The sequence below is a fragment of the Lacerta agilis genome, chromosome 14 (genome assembly GCF_009819535.1).
Source record: "Lacerta agilis isolate rLacAgi1 chromosome 14, rLacAgi1.pri, whole genome shotgun sequence".
NCBI lineage: Eukaryota > Metazoa > Chordata > Lepidosauria > Squamata > Lacertidae > Lacerta > Lacerta agilis.
In genome coordinates this window covers 18,462,363-18,480,600 of record NC_046325.1, presented here as the reverse complement: position 1 = coordinate 18,480,600, position 18,238 = coordinate 18,462,363, and the positions used below count along the sequence as shown (strand labels likewise).

The window sequence follows — 18,238 nt, the reverse complement described above, 5'->3', positions numbered from 1 at the left end:
AGAGTGGCTGAAAGGGGTTAACTGCTTTATTGGTGCTTGGTATAGTTCTGTTATATACAAAAGCAACAAGACTGAAGGGCAAAGGGTGGGTGGGTGTCAGGGTCACGATGTAAAATATAGGGGTGGGGTGGGGCTAAGATGAGAGGAAATATAATCCCACTCTAGGCCTGAAAAGAGGTATGCACAATAAAAGATTTAGCAAAAAACGAGGTCCTTCAAAGGGAAGGGGGTGGGTATCTTCATCTCCCAGCAGATATGGCATGAGCCAAATGGCAGGAATGGTCTTTAGCAAAAGGCCTAAGGCTCTCAAATAAGGAAGAAAGCGAAAGGGGGAGAAAGCAAGGGAGAGTGGGTGCCCTAAAGGAGCTAGGAATCCCCTCGGTGCTGCTTCTGAGCCACCAAGATGGAGGAATGAAGAATGTACTTGGATGGGGCTCAGTCATAGTATTTCTCCGCCCGCCGCACCTGGCAGTACATCAGCATGGAGAAAACGATGCCCAAGACCTGGAGAGACATAAATCAGGTCAGACCGACGACAACAAAAAAGTGGGGGCTGAAGAGTCCCAGCCCAGCATGTCACTTCCTAACAATATTGGAATTAAGATGCTGCCTCATGAACTCCCCTCTAAAATGTAGGAAGGCTGAGCATAACGTCTCGGGTCCAATCACCCAGGATCTCCAAGCAGGGCTGTCTAAAAGGCTGGAGAGCTGCTGCCTGTCAGTGTAGACCAGGTGTAGCCAATGGGCTGCCCTCTAGATATTTTGGACTACAACTCTCATCATCTGTGACCTCTGGCCATGCTGCCTGGGGCTGATGGGAGTTGTAGTCCACAACTTCCAAAAGGCCCCATATTGGCTAACTGCGTAGACTACTAAATGAGCCGATGCCCTGGCTTCTGGCTTCCCAGTCACCTGCTTCTTGGCCCATTTTGTACAAATGAGGTGGCAGGCGCAGCAGCGGGAGCTTCTACATTGTCTTTTCCCAGTCAGGAAACCATCCTCCTGGGCATTCTTCTCTCCTGAAGGGGGATGCCTTGTGAAAGCAGAGATTGGACCAGCTTATGTGTTGCTTCCAATTTATTTATTTACTCCCATGTGGGACCATGGCCAGTGTTGGAAAGAATTCCTGCCCTAGCTGCATCCTATTCTGTGGTCCCTGGCAGACAACCCCACCTTCCGTTCTTGTGCTGATGGTAATGGGTGGCACATGCGTTCTTGCACCACAGCGGCCTGAGGAGTTGCTCAGGTGAGGCATGTCCCCTCCCACAGCTGTTCCTTCCTGCTCACCTGGACAACAATGATGCAAGCAGCAAAGATGCCCATGGCTGAGATGTTCTCTCCTAGCCAGCGTTTCACCTTCTCGTAACAGGGCTTTAGGGGAATAAGCACAAAACAAACATGGTCACCAGAGAGCGCTGGCAAGAAGAGGCAGTGCCTCTGATCTGGGTTGATCACATTCTTGTGCACCCAAAAAACCCGTCATCTTCCATTTAATCTAACATTTATTTAACATGCAAGCCGTTTCTAGTAGGAACTCTGGGTCATTTGTTCCATTGTGGAACTGCACTTGCCATCAGTCAGTTGAATATTTGGGTTGAATATTAAACTGAATATTCAACCCAAATCAGCTCCTATAACTTAAGTGTCCCCCCTTCTGATCCACTGGGCAGAAGTGAACAAGCCTTTCTTCTGCATCAGGTGAAGCCTTACTTCTGCATCAGGAACCTTTGCCAGCATGAGGGCTGCATTTTCTTCTTGGCAACTAGCTGGGAGCTGCAGGCTAGGATAGGTGAAGGAGTGAAGGTGAATTTTGCCACTGTACAGTAAGTAGACTGGTTTCTGCACAGTCACCCCTCTCTGTCCTCCATCCAGACAAGCAACAGACATTATAAGAGTTCAAGGACGTACTACAGTCAGGCAAAAACACTCGAAGCAGCATCAGTGAGGGATGAAGCTGAGGAAAATTTCAACAGACAGATAGGCCTGGCAGGCTGCATTTGACCCTGAAGTTCCCTGCCTCTGCTTTATATGACAGCACTTCTCCTTGAATAGGGCTATTCCACACACACCCCTCTCAGTCTAAACAGAAAAAACATACCCGGTTCCTTCAGCCTTTCTTCCCAGAAGGATTATTTTCCATACAGCTGGTCATCTTCAGTGCTCTTTTCTTAACCTGTTCTAATTTGCCTATACCATTAAAACTTTATCAACCCAGGCTGGTAACTGGTCACACTAATAGGCTGGCCGCCACACTCTTTTTATGTAAGTCTTTTGAGAGTAAAATATATTGGGGAAGGGAGGAAGATAAATAAATAGGATGTATCCACACTACAGCCTGGACTAGGTGGTGGTGTTTCCCCCCCCCCCCAATATATTTATAGCCTGCTTCTCATTAGCGACTTTTAAGTATAAACCACCTGACATTTTAAAAATCATAAAGCAGATATGCTATCCTGCTCAAAAAAAGATCAAGAAAATCTCGCAATTAAAAAGATGAGTAAAATTGACATGCTAGCTTTGAGAAGCAGCATTAATGAAGTAATGAAGGGCCTTCTCGTTAGTGGCACCCGCCCTGTGGAACACCCACCAGATGCCAAAGAGAAAAACAACTACCAGACTTTTAGAAGACATCTGAAGGCAGCCCTGTTTAGGGAAGCTTTTAATGTAGCTTTTAAATCAGGGACTATTGTATTTTAATATTTAGTTGGAACCTGTCCAGAGTGGCTGGGGAAACCAAGCCAGATGAGTGGGGTATGTATGTATGTATGTATGTATGTATGTATGTATGTATGTATAAATAAATAAATTCAAAGATTTCGTTGCAGCTGTCATCAAAACTCAGTTGGGTTGAAACATCAGAAGAGGACTGGGCAAAACCGCTTTCCTCAGGAAAAGCAATCCACAAAGGCCCTGTGTCTTATTGCATATTGCTAACGGCAAGAAGACACACAGAATAGCTAGTCTTGAAATTTTTTTGGGCTTCATAAAAGTCATGTGCTGGTCCGTAGGCCATCAAAGACTAGGAACCCCTTCCCCTCTGGTTTCATCATTCCCTCCCTCCTGAGACATCTCAGCAACTCCTCGATTGACAATTCTGAGAATTCACTGAGATAAGCCATGAAGGTAGAACAGCACAAAAGTAATTTTGAGTGTGGTGTATAGTCAGAGAGGGAGATGAGAATCTAGGGTCAAAAGCCAGAAGCTGATACTTTTGTCGCAGGACAGAGTGTCAAGACCCTCTCAACCTCAACAGCTTCGAGAGAGAGGTCTGCTGGAGGGTTTGAGTGCAGGCTGGCCTTGGTGATCCGCTGCATTTAGCCATTTGCCATTTGCTCAGGACACAAGCGTTCCTGGGGGGGGGGGGGTCAGCAGACAGCCCAATTTGGAAACCACAGCCAGCCGTAGGAGATTCTCTGCTCCTTGAGGGCAACTCCTGCTGCTGCTGTCTTACCTCCTTCCACCAGCTGGCGCTGTCCACTTGGCAGGTGTCACTTTGCTGCAAACAGCAGGACTCGGGAACCCACGTTCTGTTGCGGACCTCAAACCAGTCTGTGTAGTTCTGCACCCCACAACAACGAAACTGGGAAGCAAGGGGAGAAATCAGTCTCACATGGGTTTTGTGTGTGTGTGTGTGTGGCTTTTCCGAAATGGGATGAGGATGCTTAAAGCAGGGAAACCCCCCTGCCTGTTTCTTAGCTCTCTAAATTCGCTTCCAGGTGACCTGTTTGTGGGCAGATTAGATGGCAATGCATGATGCAAGCGCTATCCCACACTTCCTACTGCCTTTCCCCCACCTCTTTTTTGCAAAAAAAAAAAAAAAATCCCAATCTATTAGGGAAGTGGGTTTGTTGCGCGAGAACTCAAAATCAGCTTTAGTTGTGCAGCCTGAATTTGCTGGGGTGTGGCTGATGACCATTCAGAAGTACTGTAAACGTGTGTGTGTGTGTGTGTGTGTGTGTGTGTAACACTCACCTCATTCTGCACAACGTCCCATGCTCTGGTTAAACCCACATTTCCCTCTGTCTCATACAGCTGAAGTCCTTCCTTCAGATTGGACTGGGCATATCTATCAAACTAGAGAAAGGACAAAATAAGGACAACCAATGGACCAGCACCCAATGGGTGTGTGGCGATAAGAGTGATGCAGAGACTAGATTGTGACTTCGGCTTGGTGGGGCAAACACAGCCCCTCCTGGTGCTTATTCAAAGTTGGATGGAAACCCTGCCCTACCATTTTTTTCTTCTAAACTTCTCCAAATCGGAGGAGTATTGGGAAGCCCTCCGATGTTCAAGTTACGGGTGGAGACTTTGCCAGGTAGTTCACCCCAACAGTTTGAAGTCCAGCCCCTACTCTTTTTTGAACTTCCCTTCTCTCTTCCCTCACTTCCTAATTCCGTGGGTTCCACGGACCTCTTTCTGGAATATCCCACCCTAAATGAAATGGTGCAATATTCCAAATTCCAAGGACGAATTAAAACCTGCTATCTTAAGAAAGCATGTAGCTCAAATAACTTTATCCACGCTGCAACTGTTCCATATACATGATACAAGCAAACTCAATGTCTGAGTGTGTAGATCCTATTGTAGCCCAAAATGGCAGCATCAATTAACAAGTGGAAGGTATCAGCAGGCTTGGCAGACCACAAAGTTTGAAGAAATATATGGGGTGTGGCGGGGAGGTGCAGGATGATGATTCATGAGGTCTATACCAGTGTTTTTCAACCTTTTTTGGGCAAAGGCACACTTGTTTCATGAAAAAAATCACGAGGCACACCACCATTAGAAAATTTAACTCTGTGCCTATATTGACTATATATAAAGTAATTCTCTTGAATAGGAATCAAATAAACACAAAGAAAGTATTTTATAATTCTTGGACTTAAGAGCAGGGGTCCCCAAACTAAGACCCGGGGGCCGGATGTGGCCCAATCACCTTCTAACTGCTGCCTGCGGATGGTCCAGGAATCAGCGTGTTTTTACAGAATTGGAACCTGTCCTTTTATTTAAAATGCATCTCTGGGTTATTTGTGGGGCATAGGAATTTGTTCATATTTTTTTCAAAATATAGTCCAGCCCCAAGTAAGGTCTGAGGGACTCTAGTCTTGTACCTGAGTGACTTTTTGTGACAAAGACATGAGTGGAGAAGCTCCTGAGACATCCTGACATGATATAATTAACTGCCATGCCACACTTGAGAGCCCAGCCAATGTGGTGTTTCCCTTTTTTGTGATGATCTTGTGCTTTGGGAAGTTCAAAGAGGTTGAACCAGCAAGTGCGAAAAAAATGCAAAAGGAAACCTACACATCCTAATTATTCATCATTTATTAGCAAAGTGCTCTCACCCAGCTGAAAGGAGCCAGGCTTCTTATTTCCTCCAAACAGCAAAAGAATTCTTAATTAATTTATGTAGGTTGGAGATTACTGCACTTTGGGAAACATTTCCCTTGAGAGGTTATAGATGCGGTTTTGCATCCGATTTGGTACTGAATCCTCTCTCTCTCCCCCCCCCCCTCCCCGGCCTCCGCCTCGCGCGCGCTATTTCCAAGCCCCCACCCACGTCCACCGCCGGCTCCCTCCTCCTCATCTCCAGCCCGCTCTTTCCACCCCCCCTCCCGCTTCTAAGATGCGCGCGCCTACATTGGCCTCGGAACCCCACTCGCGACAAAGCGCGCACGGCGCGCAGGATCCCTTCAGGGCCACGGCGACGGCCGAGGAGGCGGGGAACTCCGGCAGGCCGGAGGGCGCTGACGATTGGCCGGCAGGAGGGCAAAGGAGGGAGGGAGGCGCTTTTGAGGCGGCTGGCCCGGCTGCCGCATCCAGGGCCGTGCAATGCAGTGCAGTGTAGCCTCGGCGCTGCTGGGGCAAGGCGGGTGTCTCTTTTCGGCTCTCTGTACAAACGCGCGGGCTGACCCTGATTGGCTGAAGGAAGGCAACAACAACGGCCGGGACGTTTTGCCCACGGCACACCAGGCAACATCTCGCGGCACACTAGTGTGCCGCGGAACAGTGGTTGAAAAACACTGGTCTATACAATGGACACTTTCCTCATTCCACATGAATCAGGACAGGCTCATGGTTTGAATCAGTTTCCTCTCTGCGCATGCATCTGTTAAGAGCATGGGTGCCACAGGGAGTTGCCAGTATTATAATGGCATTTTTAAATAAGCTACCTTGTACCAGAGTATGGATCTCAAGAGACGTCTCAAGCTTTGATGGCCGCACGTGGCCTGCAGACTGCAGGTTACCCAAATGAGCTGGATCTCACCATCCTCATTCTACATAACAGGTGAGGAAGGTCCTTACCTTGTCCCTGCAGGTGACAAAAACCAGCAACCCAACCAGCTCCAGGAGGAAGAGGGTGGAGAGGACCAGGAAGAACTAGGGAAGAGAGATACCCAGATCAGAAGTCCCAGGGAGAAGGAGAAAGCCTCATACAACACGGTTTTGTGTTTACAGATGCGTGCATCGCTGAACAAAGTGTGCCCCCACTTCCTACCACACACACCCCTCTCCGCTCCATACTTGCAGTCACAGGATCACATACATGCAATCAGGCCCTCTGGTTCAACTAACCCGGCAAGCCCTCCTTCCTCCCAGCCACCCACAGTTGAATGAATAGCACAAGTTGCCGCCGCAAGCAGAGATCGCTGGCATGGCTGAAAGATACATGCAGAACCCACAGCTCTGCATCGCTCAAGCCAGCCAGCCAAGTCACAATCAGGAAGTAAAGTTGAAAACAACCAACATATCTAAAGCAAGATGTCCCACAAGCGAAGTTATGTCACTGCTCCCAATGGTTTTATGCACAGAAAAAGGCACCTCTTGGACCCCATCTTGTGCACAACATCTCAGAAAAGCACTCTTCTGCTTCCTACTGATGACTGCACTCTGTGTATGCTCTAAAGCACACTGTGCATCACTTTGCATATCGCAGGGCTGAGCATTCTGGCATTTAACATAGGTTCTGTAGAGAAACTCTGCTTTGAATTAAGTCAGTTACCCATTTCTCTGCCGGACACCTTCCCCTACCGAAGATCTCATTAGACACCTCTGCACCAGTGAGTCTCTCTCTCTCACACACACCCACACCCCGCCCGCCCCCCCCCAGTGTAACACGGAGTGGAGAGATACCTCTTACCGTCAGTAGGAGGCAGCGGTGCTCTGTGGCCGCCCCCAAGCATCCGAGGAAGCCCACAACCATGATGATGGCTCCAGTCGCCATGAAAAGGCCCGCTGCCGACAGAGACGGGAACGAGAACGACAAGGTGGCGAAGCGGCCCTGGGTCACAGCCAGCCATACACCCACACCGAGCACCCCACAGCCGCCGAGCTATGGGGAGAGAAGGCAAGCTCAGACCAAGAAGAGCTATTATCACTGTTCACTGCCAGGCATGTAGAATCACTAGAGGAGGGTGAAGATCAAGGCTAGTGAGGGGTGTGGCTTGGGCAGAGTCCTGAGGGTCAAGTAGAGAGGTCTGGAGAGATGTGCATGACCTGAGGTTCCCCACCTCTGATGGTACCACCACCCCACCACCCCCGTCCAGGATGCTGCTGTGGAAGAGATCATTGGCTGAGTCTCCACTCCAGCTAAAAAAGTTCTCAGTTCAGCCCCTTCCTACAAACAAGACCTAGTTCCTCCTAACTCCCAACCATGTGCCAAGTTTTTATTGGAACAAATAAAGCAGCTGTCAACATTCTGTTGCTGACACACACACCCTGCCCACCCTGGTAGTTACAATGCCGATGAAACTTCCGTGACATCAGAAGCGGTTCAGCCAATAGTGGAGAGTCGGGTCTCTCAGGCAGTCTACAGGCAGATTTTTGGTTTGCTATAAAATGACAGCGTTTTGACACACAAATGCACTTTCCATCTTGTTTGTCCTTAAAAACCCGTAAGGCAACTTGTTGCGTTACTTATTTATTAAAAGAGAAATTCCCTGCCATGAATAACAGGCCCATAAGCCCTTCCCACTAATCCTGGGAGTCACCAGGTCAGATGTAGACGGAAAGGCTATACGATGAATAATTTTTTGACTTTCACACAACCTTGTCTGAGGGGAGATGCACAGACCCGCTGCAACTCACCCAGAAGATGAGGTTGAAGACGAACATCTTCACTTTAACGCACAGCAAGCAGCCGCGGCTGACCCCCATGGTGGATGTGTCTGGAAACGGGGGGGGGGGGGGAGAGAAAACAACATGCTGTGATTCTGGAACATTCATACATGAGCATTTACAATACAGTTGGCAGAAATTCATAGGCAATCCTGTTCCCCTATGACAACAATGAAGTGATGTATCCAAAGCTGTCCACGCAACAGGATTCCACCCTCCTCTCGTCTCCCCTGCAGCTTCCTCCCCTTCCCCTAATTTGCTCTGTGGGGCTTGGGACTGCAAGGGAGCTAGAGAGAGGAGGAGAGGGAAGGTGAAAAAGTCTGCTTGCAATTTATTGGGGGTTTTCATATTTTATTCCCTTTAAATTCAAATAAAAAAAATTAAGAGGGAGAACTATGTATGCCACCTTGGAGGAGTGATAGGATACAACTGTTATAATTAAGAACTACTAAGCTGGTGTTACTCAGTGTCACTCACACAATATGAAATAAAACGAAGTCTCTCTCACTGAAAATTTTCAGGGAAATATGTCCCCCCCCCACCTTTGCCTCTTCAGCCAAATTGGGATTAGGTTAATCTATATGAAAGGAAGCCCTTCCTCAGACAAAAACGAGCATTTCAGAGTTGGGAGACCCCAAACGAACAGGCCGCGGTAAAATTCCTTGGCCTAACTGGGAGGATGGGCAGGTCAAGGCCTGGTTAGCATTAGAAATAGTATTGTGGATTCTACATAAAGTTTAAAGACCATCTCTTGGACATATTGAAAATTGTAAATGCTCACACCTCCCTCTTTAATCAAAGTAAACAAGTTGGTGGCTATGTCCTTCAGGCCTGGCACATTGGTTTGTACAATTTTGTACAAACTTTTGTTTATGTTATTCAAAAAGCAAAGGGTGGCTAAAGGGCTCTCACCAATTGCATCCTGGCAACCCCCCTGTGAGGTAGGCTAGGCTAAGTTCTGGCCGAAAGTTCATGGCTGAGGTGGGATTTGAACTCAGGTCTCTCCCTGAAGATAGCCATGTCTCACGATGGCTTCTAAAGTGTGCAGAGTCAGTAGGCTGGTCAGAAATAAAGATGCTTCTGGACAATGATTAGACGTACTGTAGTTTTGAATTTTTGCAGGGCAGGGCATGGGAGCAATGGCCCCTTATGTCCTTTCTATATCATGCCAGTAGCAAGGGAACTGTGTATTCAGGCAGAACTGAGGGGAGTCTGAATCCAAGCAGCTTCCTAACAGCCAAAAAAAAGTTGAGAGGCCTATCAAGAGAACGGCAAAATCTTCCCCACAAACACAAACAACCTTCAGTCATAACCTCTGGACATCGAAATGGAGGGAGTTATTTTTGGTTCCCAATGTTCATTTACTCTGTTTTTTAAAAAATAACAATGCCGTATTTATGTACTTTTAACTTTAAAGGCTCGCCTGCTTCCCACCTCCTCTTGAAAATTACTGCAATAAGAATTACGAATGCGGTCAAGCTTGGAAACCTTTTTATTTATTTATTTTTGTCCCATTTAAATGGAGAGCGCACCATGTTTTAAGCATCAAAACAACTAAGAGTAACACTGTTTAATTTTATTTTTTAGGAAAATAACTGGAAATACATAAAACGTTGATTTATCCCCTTCAGACAAAGTGGCTAAGGAAGTGGGGGGAAAGCAGGTAAATTATCTGATTTAGGGAAGGCTAAACACATAAACAACAAACGAACCGGGGGTGGGAAAGTCCCCTTGTCCAGAGGCCCAGATTACAGATTTCCTGTAGGGCAACACATCTCCTGCTATCATGTGTGCTGAAGATGAAGGTGCATGAAGGGGAGAAATAAAACGGGTAATGTTTATCCCCAGACCACGTAAAAAGAAATTGCAAAGTTTTCCTAAGCCGAACGCTCCCCACCAAAGCTACCCCACCCCACCCCACCCTTACCCTCATTCCTTGCCTTTTTGCCACTCATGACAGAGTTCCTTTCCCATTTTTTCAGCAAAGCCCATTCTGTAGAAATAAAACATAACCCACATTCCAGGCCCACCTTCCCAATTCTAGATCCAAACCTCCCCACACCCCACCGTTGTGGATTTAACAAGAGTATTAAATTCCCGGATCTGAACTGGTTGAATATATTCCTTACAGTAAATAACCCATAAAATTGTATTGGGCTTTTAAAACGCACACCATTCCCGCTGTCCCTTAAATTATTTCCCTAAAGGGGGTGGGGAACCAAAGGGGAGAAAAGCAAAATAACATGAAAGGAGCTTTCGGATCTCTTTCTTTCGTCTTTCTTTTTAACAAAGTACCAATACCTCTGGAGGGAGGTAACTAACTACAGCTGCCAAATCTCTCCCTGCCCCCCCCCGATCTTGCAGCAAGAGACTTTGGGGTGGGCAGAATCAGTTCTATGGGACCCAGAAAAATATTGCAATACTGTACAGCAGAAATCGTCCCCTCCCCCCGAGGAGGGAGTCTCCTTCTGCTTTTTATACCCATCAAAATATCCCTGGTTCGACACATCCCTTCCCCCCCCCATCATAAATACATTTCCGTGCGCCCCTCACCTTGGTCTCGGGGCAGGAGACTTTGGGGCGGGAGTGCGGATTTGGGGCGGGAGCCCGCCTCCCAGACACCTAGACCTCTTCCAAGTTGCTTGTCCTCTGATGGGATGCAGGATGGAAAGGGAGGGGGAGCAAATTCCAACACGGGACAGGGGGAAGGAAATGGGAGGGGAGAAAGGGGGGCAGTAATAGGGGGGCGTGTTTGAGACTGTGGGGTGGAGCCCAGGGGGCTCTGGGAGGGAAACGGGTTTCTATTCGAGACAAAGACGTCCATTCGGATTTGAACCCCCGTTCTTGTTTAAACATCCCCCCTCCCCCGCAATAAAAGGACAATGAAAAACGACTCAGTTGTATCGCATTAACATCAGAAGCGTGTGGCTCCGGATTCTGTTCCATTCCTGTATCAGTACGGCAAGTCCTATTGGACACAATGAGACTTACTTCGGAGTAGACTTGTATGGGATTGGAGAATAACTTCTCTTTCTGCTTTCGAGTCGTTTCCAAATTATGCCCCCCGCGGGAGGGAAGGTGTTGAAACATGCTTGCAGAGGCTGGATCTCAGGGTTGTGGGTTCCATCCCCACGTTGGGCATAAAGATTCCTGCATTGCAGGGGGTTGAGCTAGTAGATTACCCTCTGTGTCCCTTCCAAGTCTACAATTCCAAGTAAATGCCAACACAGGCTGCACGTGACAGATAGCCTCAGATTTCCTTCCAACTCTGCTCAAAGCACTTCCGAGAGCACCTACCGTTGTGCAGGAGTAGTTTACTCTGGGAGCAACTTCGGGAGTAAATTACTTCGCTTCTGTACCTTCCACATTGCCGGATTCCAAGTGAGTGTTTATTGTGGGTTTTGTGCACCCCGTGCACAGGAGTTTTCTCCAGCAGCGTTCACACACGTCAAAATTCCAGCCTTGTTGTTGTTGTTCAGTCGTTCAGTCGTGTCCGACTCTTCGTGACCCCATGGACCAGAGCACGCCAGGCACGCCTATCCTTCACTGCCTCCCGCAGTTTGGCCAAACTCATGTTAGTAGCTTCGAGAACACTGTCCAACCATCTCATCCTCTGTCGTCCCCTTCTCCTTGTGCCCTCCATCTTCCCCAACATCAGGGTCTTTTCTAGGGAGTCTTCTCTTCTCATGAGGTGGCCAAAGTACTGGAGCCTCAACTTCAGGATCTGTCCTTCTAGTGAGCACTCTGATTTCTTTAAGGATGGATGTTTGGTCTTTTTGCAGTCTATGGGACTCTCAAGAGTCTCCTCCAGCACCATAATTCAAAAGCATCAATTCTTCGGCGATCAGCCTTCTTGATGGTCCAGCTCTCACTTCCATACATTACTACTGGGAAAACCATAGCTTTAACTATACGGACCTTTGTCAGCATGGTGATGTCTTTGCTTTTTAAGATGCTGTCTAGGTTTGTCATTGCTTTTCTCCCAAGAAGCAGGCGTCTTCTAATTTCGTGACTGCTGTCACCATCTGCAGTGATCATGGAACCCATTCAATCCTGATTCACCCTTTCCTCTGCCTGCACACCACATGCATTTAAAGAACATTCTCTCCTTCAAAAGAATTCTGGGAGCCGTAGTTTTTTAAGGGTGCTGCGAATTGTAGCGATGAGAAGGGTAAACTACAGTTCCCAGGATGGTTTGGGGAAAGCCGTCCGCTTTGCCATATGAAGACCCCCGTGTGGAAGACAGAAAGTTTATTGTGAAATAGCAGATGCGGGGAACGGGGGCACAGCAAATTAACTGGGCAGCGCTCAGGATTTCACAAGAGAGGAACTTTACCTCGGAATATATCCTTGTTTGAGATGGTGGCTGTTATCAACCCCCTATATATAAATATTCCACAATCTTTACAACAACCCTGTAAGGCAGGACAGGTATCATTATCTCGGGGGAGAGAGAATGCGCATCACTCTCAAAATTTAAACCGCATACGCAAAAATTCCATTGGGGGGGGGGAGGCAAATGCCTTTATTAGGGCCAAGCAAAATGTATGAAATTAGCAAGGAAAATTCAGAGTTCTCCAGAATTCTTCCTCAGGCGGGATGTTACACAAAGGAAGGAAGGAAGGAAGGAAGGGGAAAAACTTGAACGCGAAAATAGAAAGGAAGGAAGGAAAAAATGGGGGCGAAGATCCCGAGAATGTTAACAATAACAAGATGACCCTCTTGCAGATCGATGCTGCTTATAAGGGGAAGAAATTTGGGCTCCGCTAGGAAGGGGCGGCGTCGCCGTCGGGGCTCCTCCTCCTGCTGTGTCTCCCTCTTGCGCTTGTGTCTCCCTCTTGCGGGCAGCGGAAGAAGCCAGCCATCGGCCTCTCTGCTGCGCCAGAACCACGAGGGACCCCCGGGAGAGAGGAAGGCGGTCGAGGCCGAGAGGAAGGTGGGGAGCGGCGGGGAGGAGGAGAAGGGTCGGCCAGGGAGGAGGGCGAGGGGGAAAGATGGCAAATGGGAGGGAGGGCTGGGGAGCGCCGATCCGGCGGGTAGAAGGCCGGGGAGAAAGTGGATGTGTGGGGCCGGACCGGGAGTGGGGAGGGAGAGATCCGGGGAGGGCGAGGGCCGCCCCCATTTCCCGAAGGTGGAAGCAGGAATGGGGGAAGCGCTTAATAGGGGAGCGGAAGGCTGCTCGGGACGGCTCCAAGGGCACGAGAGGCAGAGATTCACCCGGTGAAGCTTGTAGAGAGAGTGGGGAAGACGCAGTAACAGAGGGAAGCACCACCTGTTTGAATTTCAGCCTTCCCTGAAGTTGTTTACCAGCGTAAAAGCCGGGGATGAGGGCGTGGCCTTAACCTAAGGGGTGTGGGGTTCCCCCCCCACCCGATCGCCTTTGCAGCAAGAGCAGTTAATCCGTGGCTGAATGATGGGGGGGGGGGGCTACGGCTACCATAACCTTTGGCCATTGGCCAGGCCAGCTGGGGTTGGTGGGACCTGGAGGCCATCACAATAAAATATTTGAGGGGTTGGGCGCCCCCAAAGTTGATGAGTATTCCCATTCAAACGGTGTGGGTAATTATGTGGGGGCGGGACTTACCTGGACCCCCACAATATTTTATTCTAGTTGGGGGGGACGCCTGCTGTAAACTAAGAATAGCTAGGAAGCCCAGGAAGGTTTGGTGGGAAGAGAGGAAGCCTGGGTGACTCGCCTCTCTTCCTGTTTCTCCCTCCCCAAAATATATTCCTTTTTAGGCCACCTCACAATGATAATCCCAGTTCGGTGCTTCACCTGCGGCAAAGTCGTGGGCAACAAGTGGGAAGCCTACCTGGGCCTCTTGCAGGCGGAATACACAGAAGGGTAAGTCCACAGGTTTGCCTCTTTGCTGTGTCTTCTAGGATTTCTACCTTGTCTTTCTCCGTTGACCTGCCGAAACAGGCCAAAGGCCCATCTAGCCCTGCATTCTGTTATCACAGATGATGATGATAATAACAACTTTTCCAACAAAACTTTTTTGGATGAAAACTTTTAGTATACCTGTAACGTTTTAATTGTCTGCTTTCCCTCATCTCTGTAAGTGGCTTCCGGACTCCTTCCAGTTGTTGTTGTTGTTTTATTTGTATCCCGCCCATCTGACTGGGTTGCCACAGCCACTCTGGGCGACTTCCAGCATTATACAAAAACATAATAAATCATTAAACATTTCCATATACAGGGCTGCTGCCCTCAGATTGTGGGATAAATTGGATAAAACTGGCTAACCCACTACACTAGACACGGGTGTTTTATCTGTGTCTCCAGTCCAGAGCAGGCCACTGATGAAAGGCGCAGGAACAGAGGGCCGCAGAAAGGTTGGCAATCTGAGTCAGGAGATAAGAGAAAGGGCAAAAGAGAAAATCCAGAGCAAAAATCTTTGAGACCACCCACTCATTTTTCCGTTCCCTCTCTCAGGGACGCGTTGGATGCCCTTGGCCTGAAGCGCTACTGCTGTCGGAGGATGCTCCTGTCACACGTGGATTTGATTGAAAAGTTGCTGAACTATGCGCCCCTGGAGAAGTAGTAGTGTTGGCACCCTGGAACAGAGCCAGAATAAGGCTGGAAGACAACCCCCCCCCCCCGGTGGATGGATGGATGGATAGATAGATAGATAGATAGATAGTCTTCAGATTGTATCCAAACCAGGCACCTCCCACTGGAGGGTGCTGTTGTGCAATGGAAGGATTCTGTCTCATTCAGTGATGTGCAATAAAGAGCATGGTGCATAGGAGCACATGCACTGTGCTCCCAAAATAATGATACATGCAAATCTACTCTTGTTTTGTTTTCCGTGGGGTTTTTGGGGTGGGGTTGAGCAAAATGATATTTGGTATTTTGTGGCATATGCTTGTAGATTTTACTGTTGCTTTTGTCTTAAACACTGCCTTCCTCAGGATTTTTATTTTGAATGACAGTAGAAACGTACTTAATTATGTTTGGAGCGGTTTATGCAGCCTTGTTTCCCTGCATATAGGCTTGCCCAGATTTTTAGAACAATCTTGTGAGATTTGATCAGAACTAGTGTTAATTCAGAGCAGACAATACTCTGAACAGTTAATTATTGAAGCAGGCTTTCCAACAGAACACAGAGAGAATGATTTCAGGAGACATGCCCTTCCAAGAACCACGGGTCCCAGAGTTCCTCAGTTCCTGCAAAAGCCAATAGGGTATGGCAGCAAGGGGGGGGGGGAGAAGCACCATTCTCCTTAAAAACATGTCTCCTTAAAAAATATGTCTTTGGGATATATAGTTTATTTACACATATATGCAAACTGTGGCTGTGAACCCATGTTGATTTCACAGATTTATGGATGCATGGCACACAACTGATTTAATTGGACTTTACTCATGCTAACTAAAGGATTAGCAGGGACACAGCTACCACCTCCAAGGAAATTGGTTTTGATGCCACCAAACCTCAAACAAAGTTTGGTCCCTTGAATGTATGGACCCCACTTTAGGGCAGGCAGTAGCTCAGAACTTCCCGGTGTGACAGCCAAGGCTGCCAGTGTGCCTGTGAGTAACTCTTATGACACCTGCAAAAAGGGTCAGTGAATATCCCCTCAAAAACTGACACGAGATGCTGCTTGCTCTTCCTGCTTAGTTTGTGTTTGCACCAACATGGCCTTTCCTCCGCCTGCGTTTCGTTGGCTGCAAGAACTGGGCACCGGCCCTCGCCTCCATTTTGTTCCCGTCTCTTAAATGTGGCAACCATTTTGTGTTCGCCCTATAACCATTTTGTGACTGCTGCCCACTGGTCCACAAAGGTTGGCAACCACTACCAGACTAGCTGAAGCCTAGTTAGATAAGTGGTGCCTATTGAACAGGAATTAGTACTGGAAGTAGGCACGGATAAAACGTCCATTTATATAAATTAGCATGGCCACACATAAACCTTCCAGAGCTTTCAGAACCAGCTTTTAGTGGTGCAGATGTTAAGCTCAAGACCAGGGGTTAGCAAACTTTCAGCAAGGGGCTGGTCCACTGTCCCTCAGACCTTGCGGGGGGCTGGACTATATTTTGAGGAAAAAATTAAAATGAATGAATTCCTATGCCCCACAAATAACCCAGAGGTGCATTTTAAATAAAAGGGAACATTCTACTCGTGAAAACACACCGATTCCTGGACCATCTGCGGGCCAGATTTAGAAGGTGATTGGGCCAGATCTGGCCCCTGGGCCTTAGTTTACCTACCCATGCTCAAGACCACCAAAGCCAATTCAGTGTTTGGGTTAGAATCTCTAGGAGCAAAGGCTTCATGTGTCATTCAGGTTTCCAGATTCAATGATGCACAACAGCAATATACCACTGAAACTGCTGATGCCGGCGGAGTTCTGAGGCTTGTTCTAGGCCTGGGCAATAATTATATCATCCAGGACCGGTGTATCGCTGGTGAAACCGCCGCTTCAGTGTCCCTCTACTAGCGACTTCCTCCAGCGAGTGTTTGTGAAACCACCATCTCATTTTGCCCTCATACTGCACAGAGGGAGAAAAAATCTGCATCAGCGCTGATACAGCTTGTTCCTCCCTCTGCATCTTTTAACTGTAAGCAGTTAAAGGATCCCCCAGCCTGGCGCTGGCTTCCACACAAGTGGGGGGAGCGCCAGGATGGGGAGGCCTCCCCATCCCCAGCACAGCTGCGAGTGGGGAGACCTCGGGAGATGGCTCTGCCAGTGATGGGCTTATAGTTGTGGCAGTTTCACCTGTCACCTTGCAGACAGGCCAATGCAGCTTGTTTTTGAACCTGCCTAGGCACCAGAGTTGAGGATAGGCCCTGTCTACCAGCCTGCCTTTACTAGACTAAAAAACAGGAAGCTAGAATAGGCTAGACTTTGTTACAGGCAGAGGTCTTTCTCCATTGCCTGCTTAGCTTATCATTTTACCATGAAATGCCAGAGAGTGCATGTGGTACCTCCTGCATGCAAATTGGGAGTACAAGAAGTTGCCTTATACAAAGTCAAACCATTGGTAATATCTAGAAGTCTCCACGGCCCCTTCTGTTCAGCCTCCTTCACGCCCCTGCCAAAGCAGAGTAAAGACCAGTGTGAGATCCATAGAACAAAAAACCATGTGCCTAAATTGGTCATAAGAGAATCTGGTTTTGGCAATACGAATGGGATCCATTCCGGAGGCCCAGCTGCATCCCAAAAACTTTGTAACTGGAGGCGCCCTTCTGCACACACATGCGGTGCAATTGAGCACTTCTACGCTACCCGGAAGTATACACTTCCAGGGTTGCCACGTTCGCAACCCGAGGATTACGTTACCCGAAGGTAACATAACCAGAGGGTCCACTATACCTTCATTACACCAACCATTCCCACCAGCGTGCACACGATTTTGTGATCTTTAGATGGGCCTAATAAAGGAACTGTCCTTTTGTGAGTTTGAAATGAGGGAGACATTCCTGTGTCCAGCTCTTCTGGCACTTTAAACTGGAGTTTTGGTCCCTGCATCCAAGGTGCAGTGTTGGCTCCCAACCACAGGATCAGCATTCGTCCCGATCCAAATTCTTCCCCTCTATCTTAAAATCAAGGAATAGCTGGGCATGCACAGTTAACCTTCTTGATAATCCCCACTTAAAACAGGATTTGTAACAAGAATCTGAAGACACTGCCGGTGCAGTTGGTTCCGAGAACAATTCACTTGCCGGTCCCATTGTCTTCTGTACCTGGCAGTGGGAACAAGGGGCCTTGTTCTCCATCTCCAGTAACTTGTCTTGGGACAGCTTTGTAGAGACCACTGTACCTGTACTAGTCCAAAGCCACAGTGTTACGGAACAAAAGCATTGTCTTCCTCAGTAATCTCATTTTTGTGTTACAGGTAGGTAGCCATGTTGGTCTGCCATAGTCAAACAAAATAAAAAATTCCTTCCAGTAGCACCTTAGAGACCAACTAAGTTTGTTGTTGGTATGAGCATGCACACGAAAGCTCATACCAAGAACAAACTTACTTGGGTCTCTTAAGGTGCTACTGGAAGGAATTTTTTATTTCGTTTTTTCTCATTTTTGTGTGTGTAGCTGTAAGTTCTGCCTTGTGAGGTTCGACAGTCCTACACTTTACATTGTACCACACTGTTCTTCTGTCCACACAGTTGTTGGG

General features: G+C 48.0%; 2 protein-coding genes across 4 annotated transcripts; one reads left to right on the top strand and one right to left on the bottom strand.

Annotated features, from left to right (window-relative positions):
- Window positions 1–8: 8 nt before the first annotated feature.
- Window positions 9–10,954, bottom strand: LOC117058244 (tetraspanin-4-like). 2 transcript variants are annotated; one of them, XM_033169281.1, is made up of 9 exons: window positions 10,669–10,954; window positions 10,043–10,108; window positions 8,086–8,165; window positions 7,139–7,330; window positions 6,304–6,378; window positions 3,973–4,074; window positions 3,452–3,580; window positions 1,288–1,371; window positions 9–504 (listed from the first exon to the last, which is right to left on the bottom strand). In XM_033169281.1, the coding sequence occupies exons 1-9, from the start codon at window positions 10,937–10,939 to the stop codon at window positions 436–438; spliced, it is 1,068 nt and encodes a 355-aa protein (XP_033025172.1). In that variant the 5' UTR covers window positions 10,940–10,954; the 3' UTR covers window positions 9–435. The 2 variants fall into 2 exon arrangements, with proteins under 2 accessions (XP_033025172.1, XP_033025173.1); XM_033169282.1 differs by lacking the exon at window positions 10,043–10,108.
- Window positions 10,955–12,942: 1,988 nt separating this feature from the next.
- Window positions 12,943–14,727, top strand: LOC117059228 (DNA-directed RNA polymerases I, II, and III subunit RPABC5-like). 2 transcript variants are annotated; one of them, XM_033170827.1, is made up of 3 exons: window positions 12,943–13,051; window positions 13,855–13,960; window positions 14,552–14,727. In XM_033170827.1, the coding sequence occupies exons 2-3, from the start codon at window positions 13,866–13,868 to the stop codon at window positions 14,658–14,660; spliced, it is 204 nt and encodes a 67-aa protein (XP_033026718.1). In that variant the 5' UTR covers window positions 12,943–13,051; window positions 13,855–13,865; the 3' UTR covers window positions 14,661–14,727. The 2 variants fall into 2 exon arrangements, with proteins under 2 accessions (XP_033026718.1, XP_033026719.1); XM_033170828.1 differs by having other exon boundaries at window positions 12,968–13,064.
- The last annotated feature ends 3,511 nt before the right edge of the window (window positions 14,728–18,238 follow it).

Bases quoted from the DNA above. Each gene is read 5' to 3' on its own strand.
- LOC117059228 (XM_033170827.1), top strand. From the start codon at position 13,866: ATGATAATCCCAGTTCGGTGCTTCACCTGCGGCAAAGTCGTGGGCAAC. The intron at 13,961-14,551 runs GTAAGTCCACAG...TCCCTCTCTCAG, and splicing joins CAGGCGGAATACACAGAAGG to GGACGCGTTGGATGCCCTTG.
- LOC117058244 (XM_033169281.1), bottom strand. From the start codon at position 10,939: ATGGACGTCTTTGTCTCGAATAGAAACCCGTTTCCCTCCCAGAGCCCC. The intron at 7,331-8,085 runs GTGAGTTGCAGC...CTCTCCCCATAG, and splicing joins TCTTCAACCTCATCTTCTGG to CTCGGCGGCTGTGGGGTGCT. The intron at 6,379-7,138 runs GTAAGAGGTATC...TCTCTTCCCTAG, and splicing joins ACCGCTGCCTCCTACTGACG to TTCTTCCTGGTCCTCTCCAC.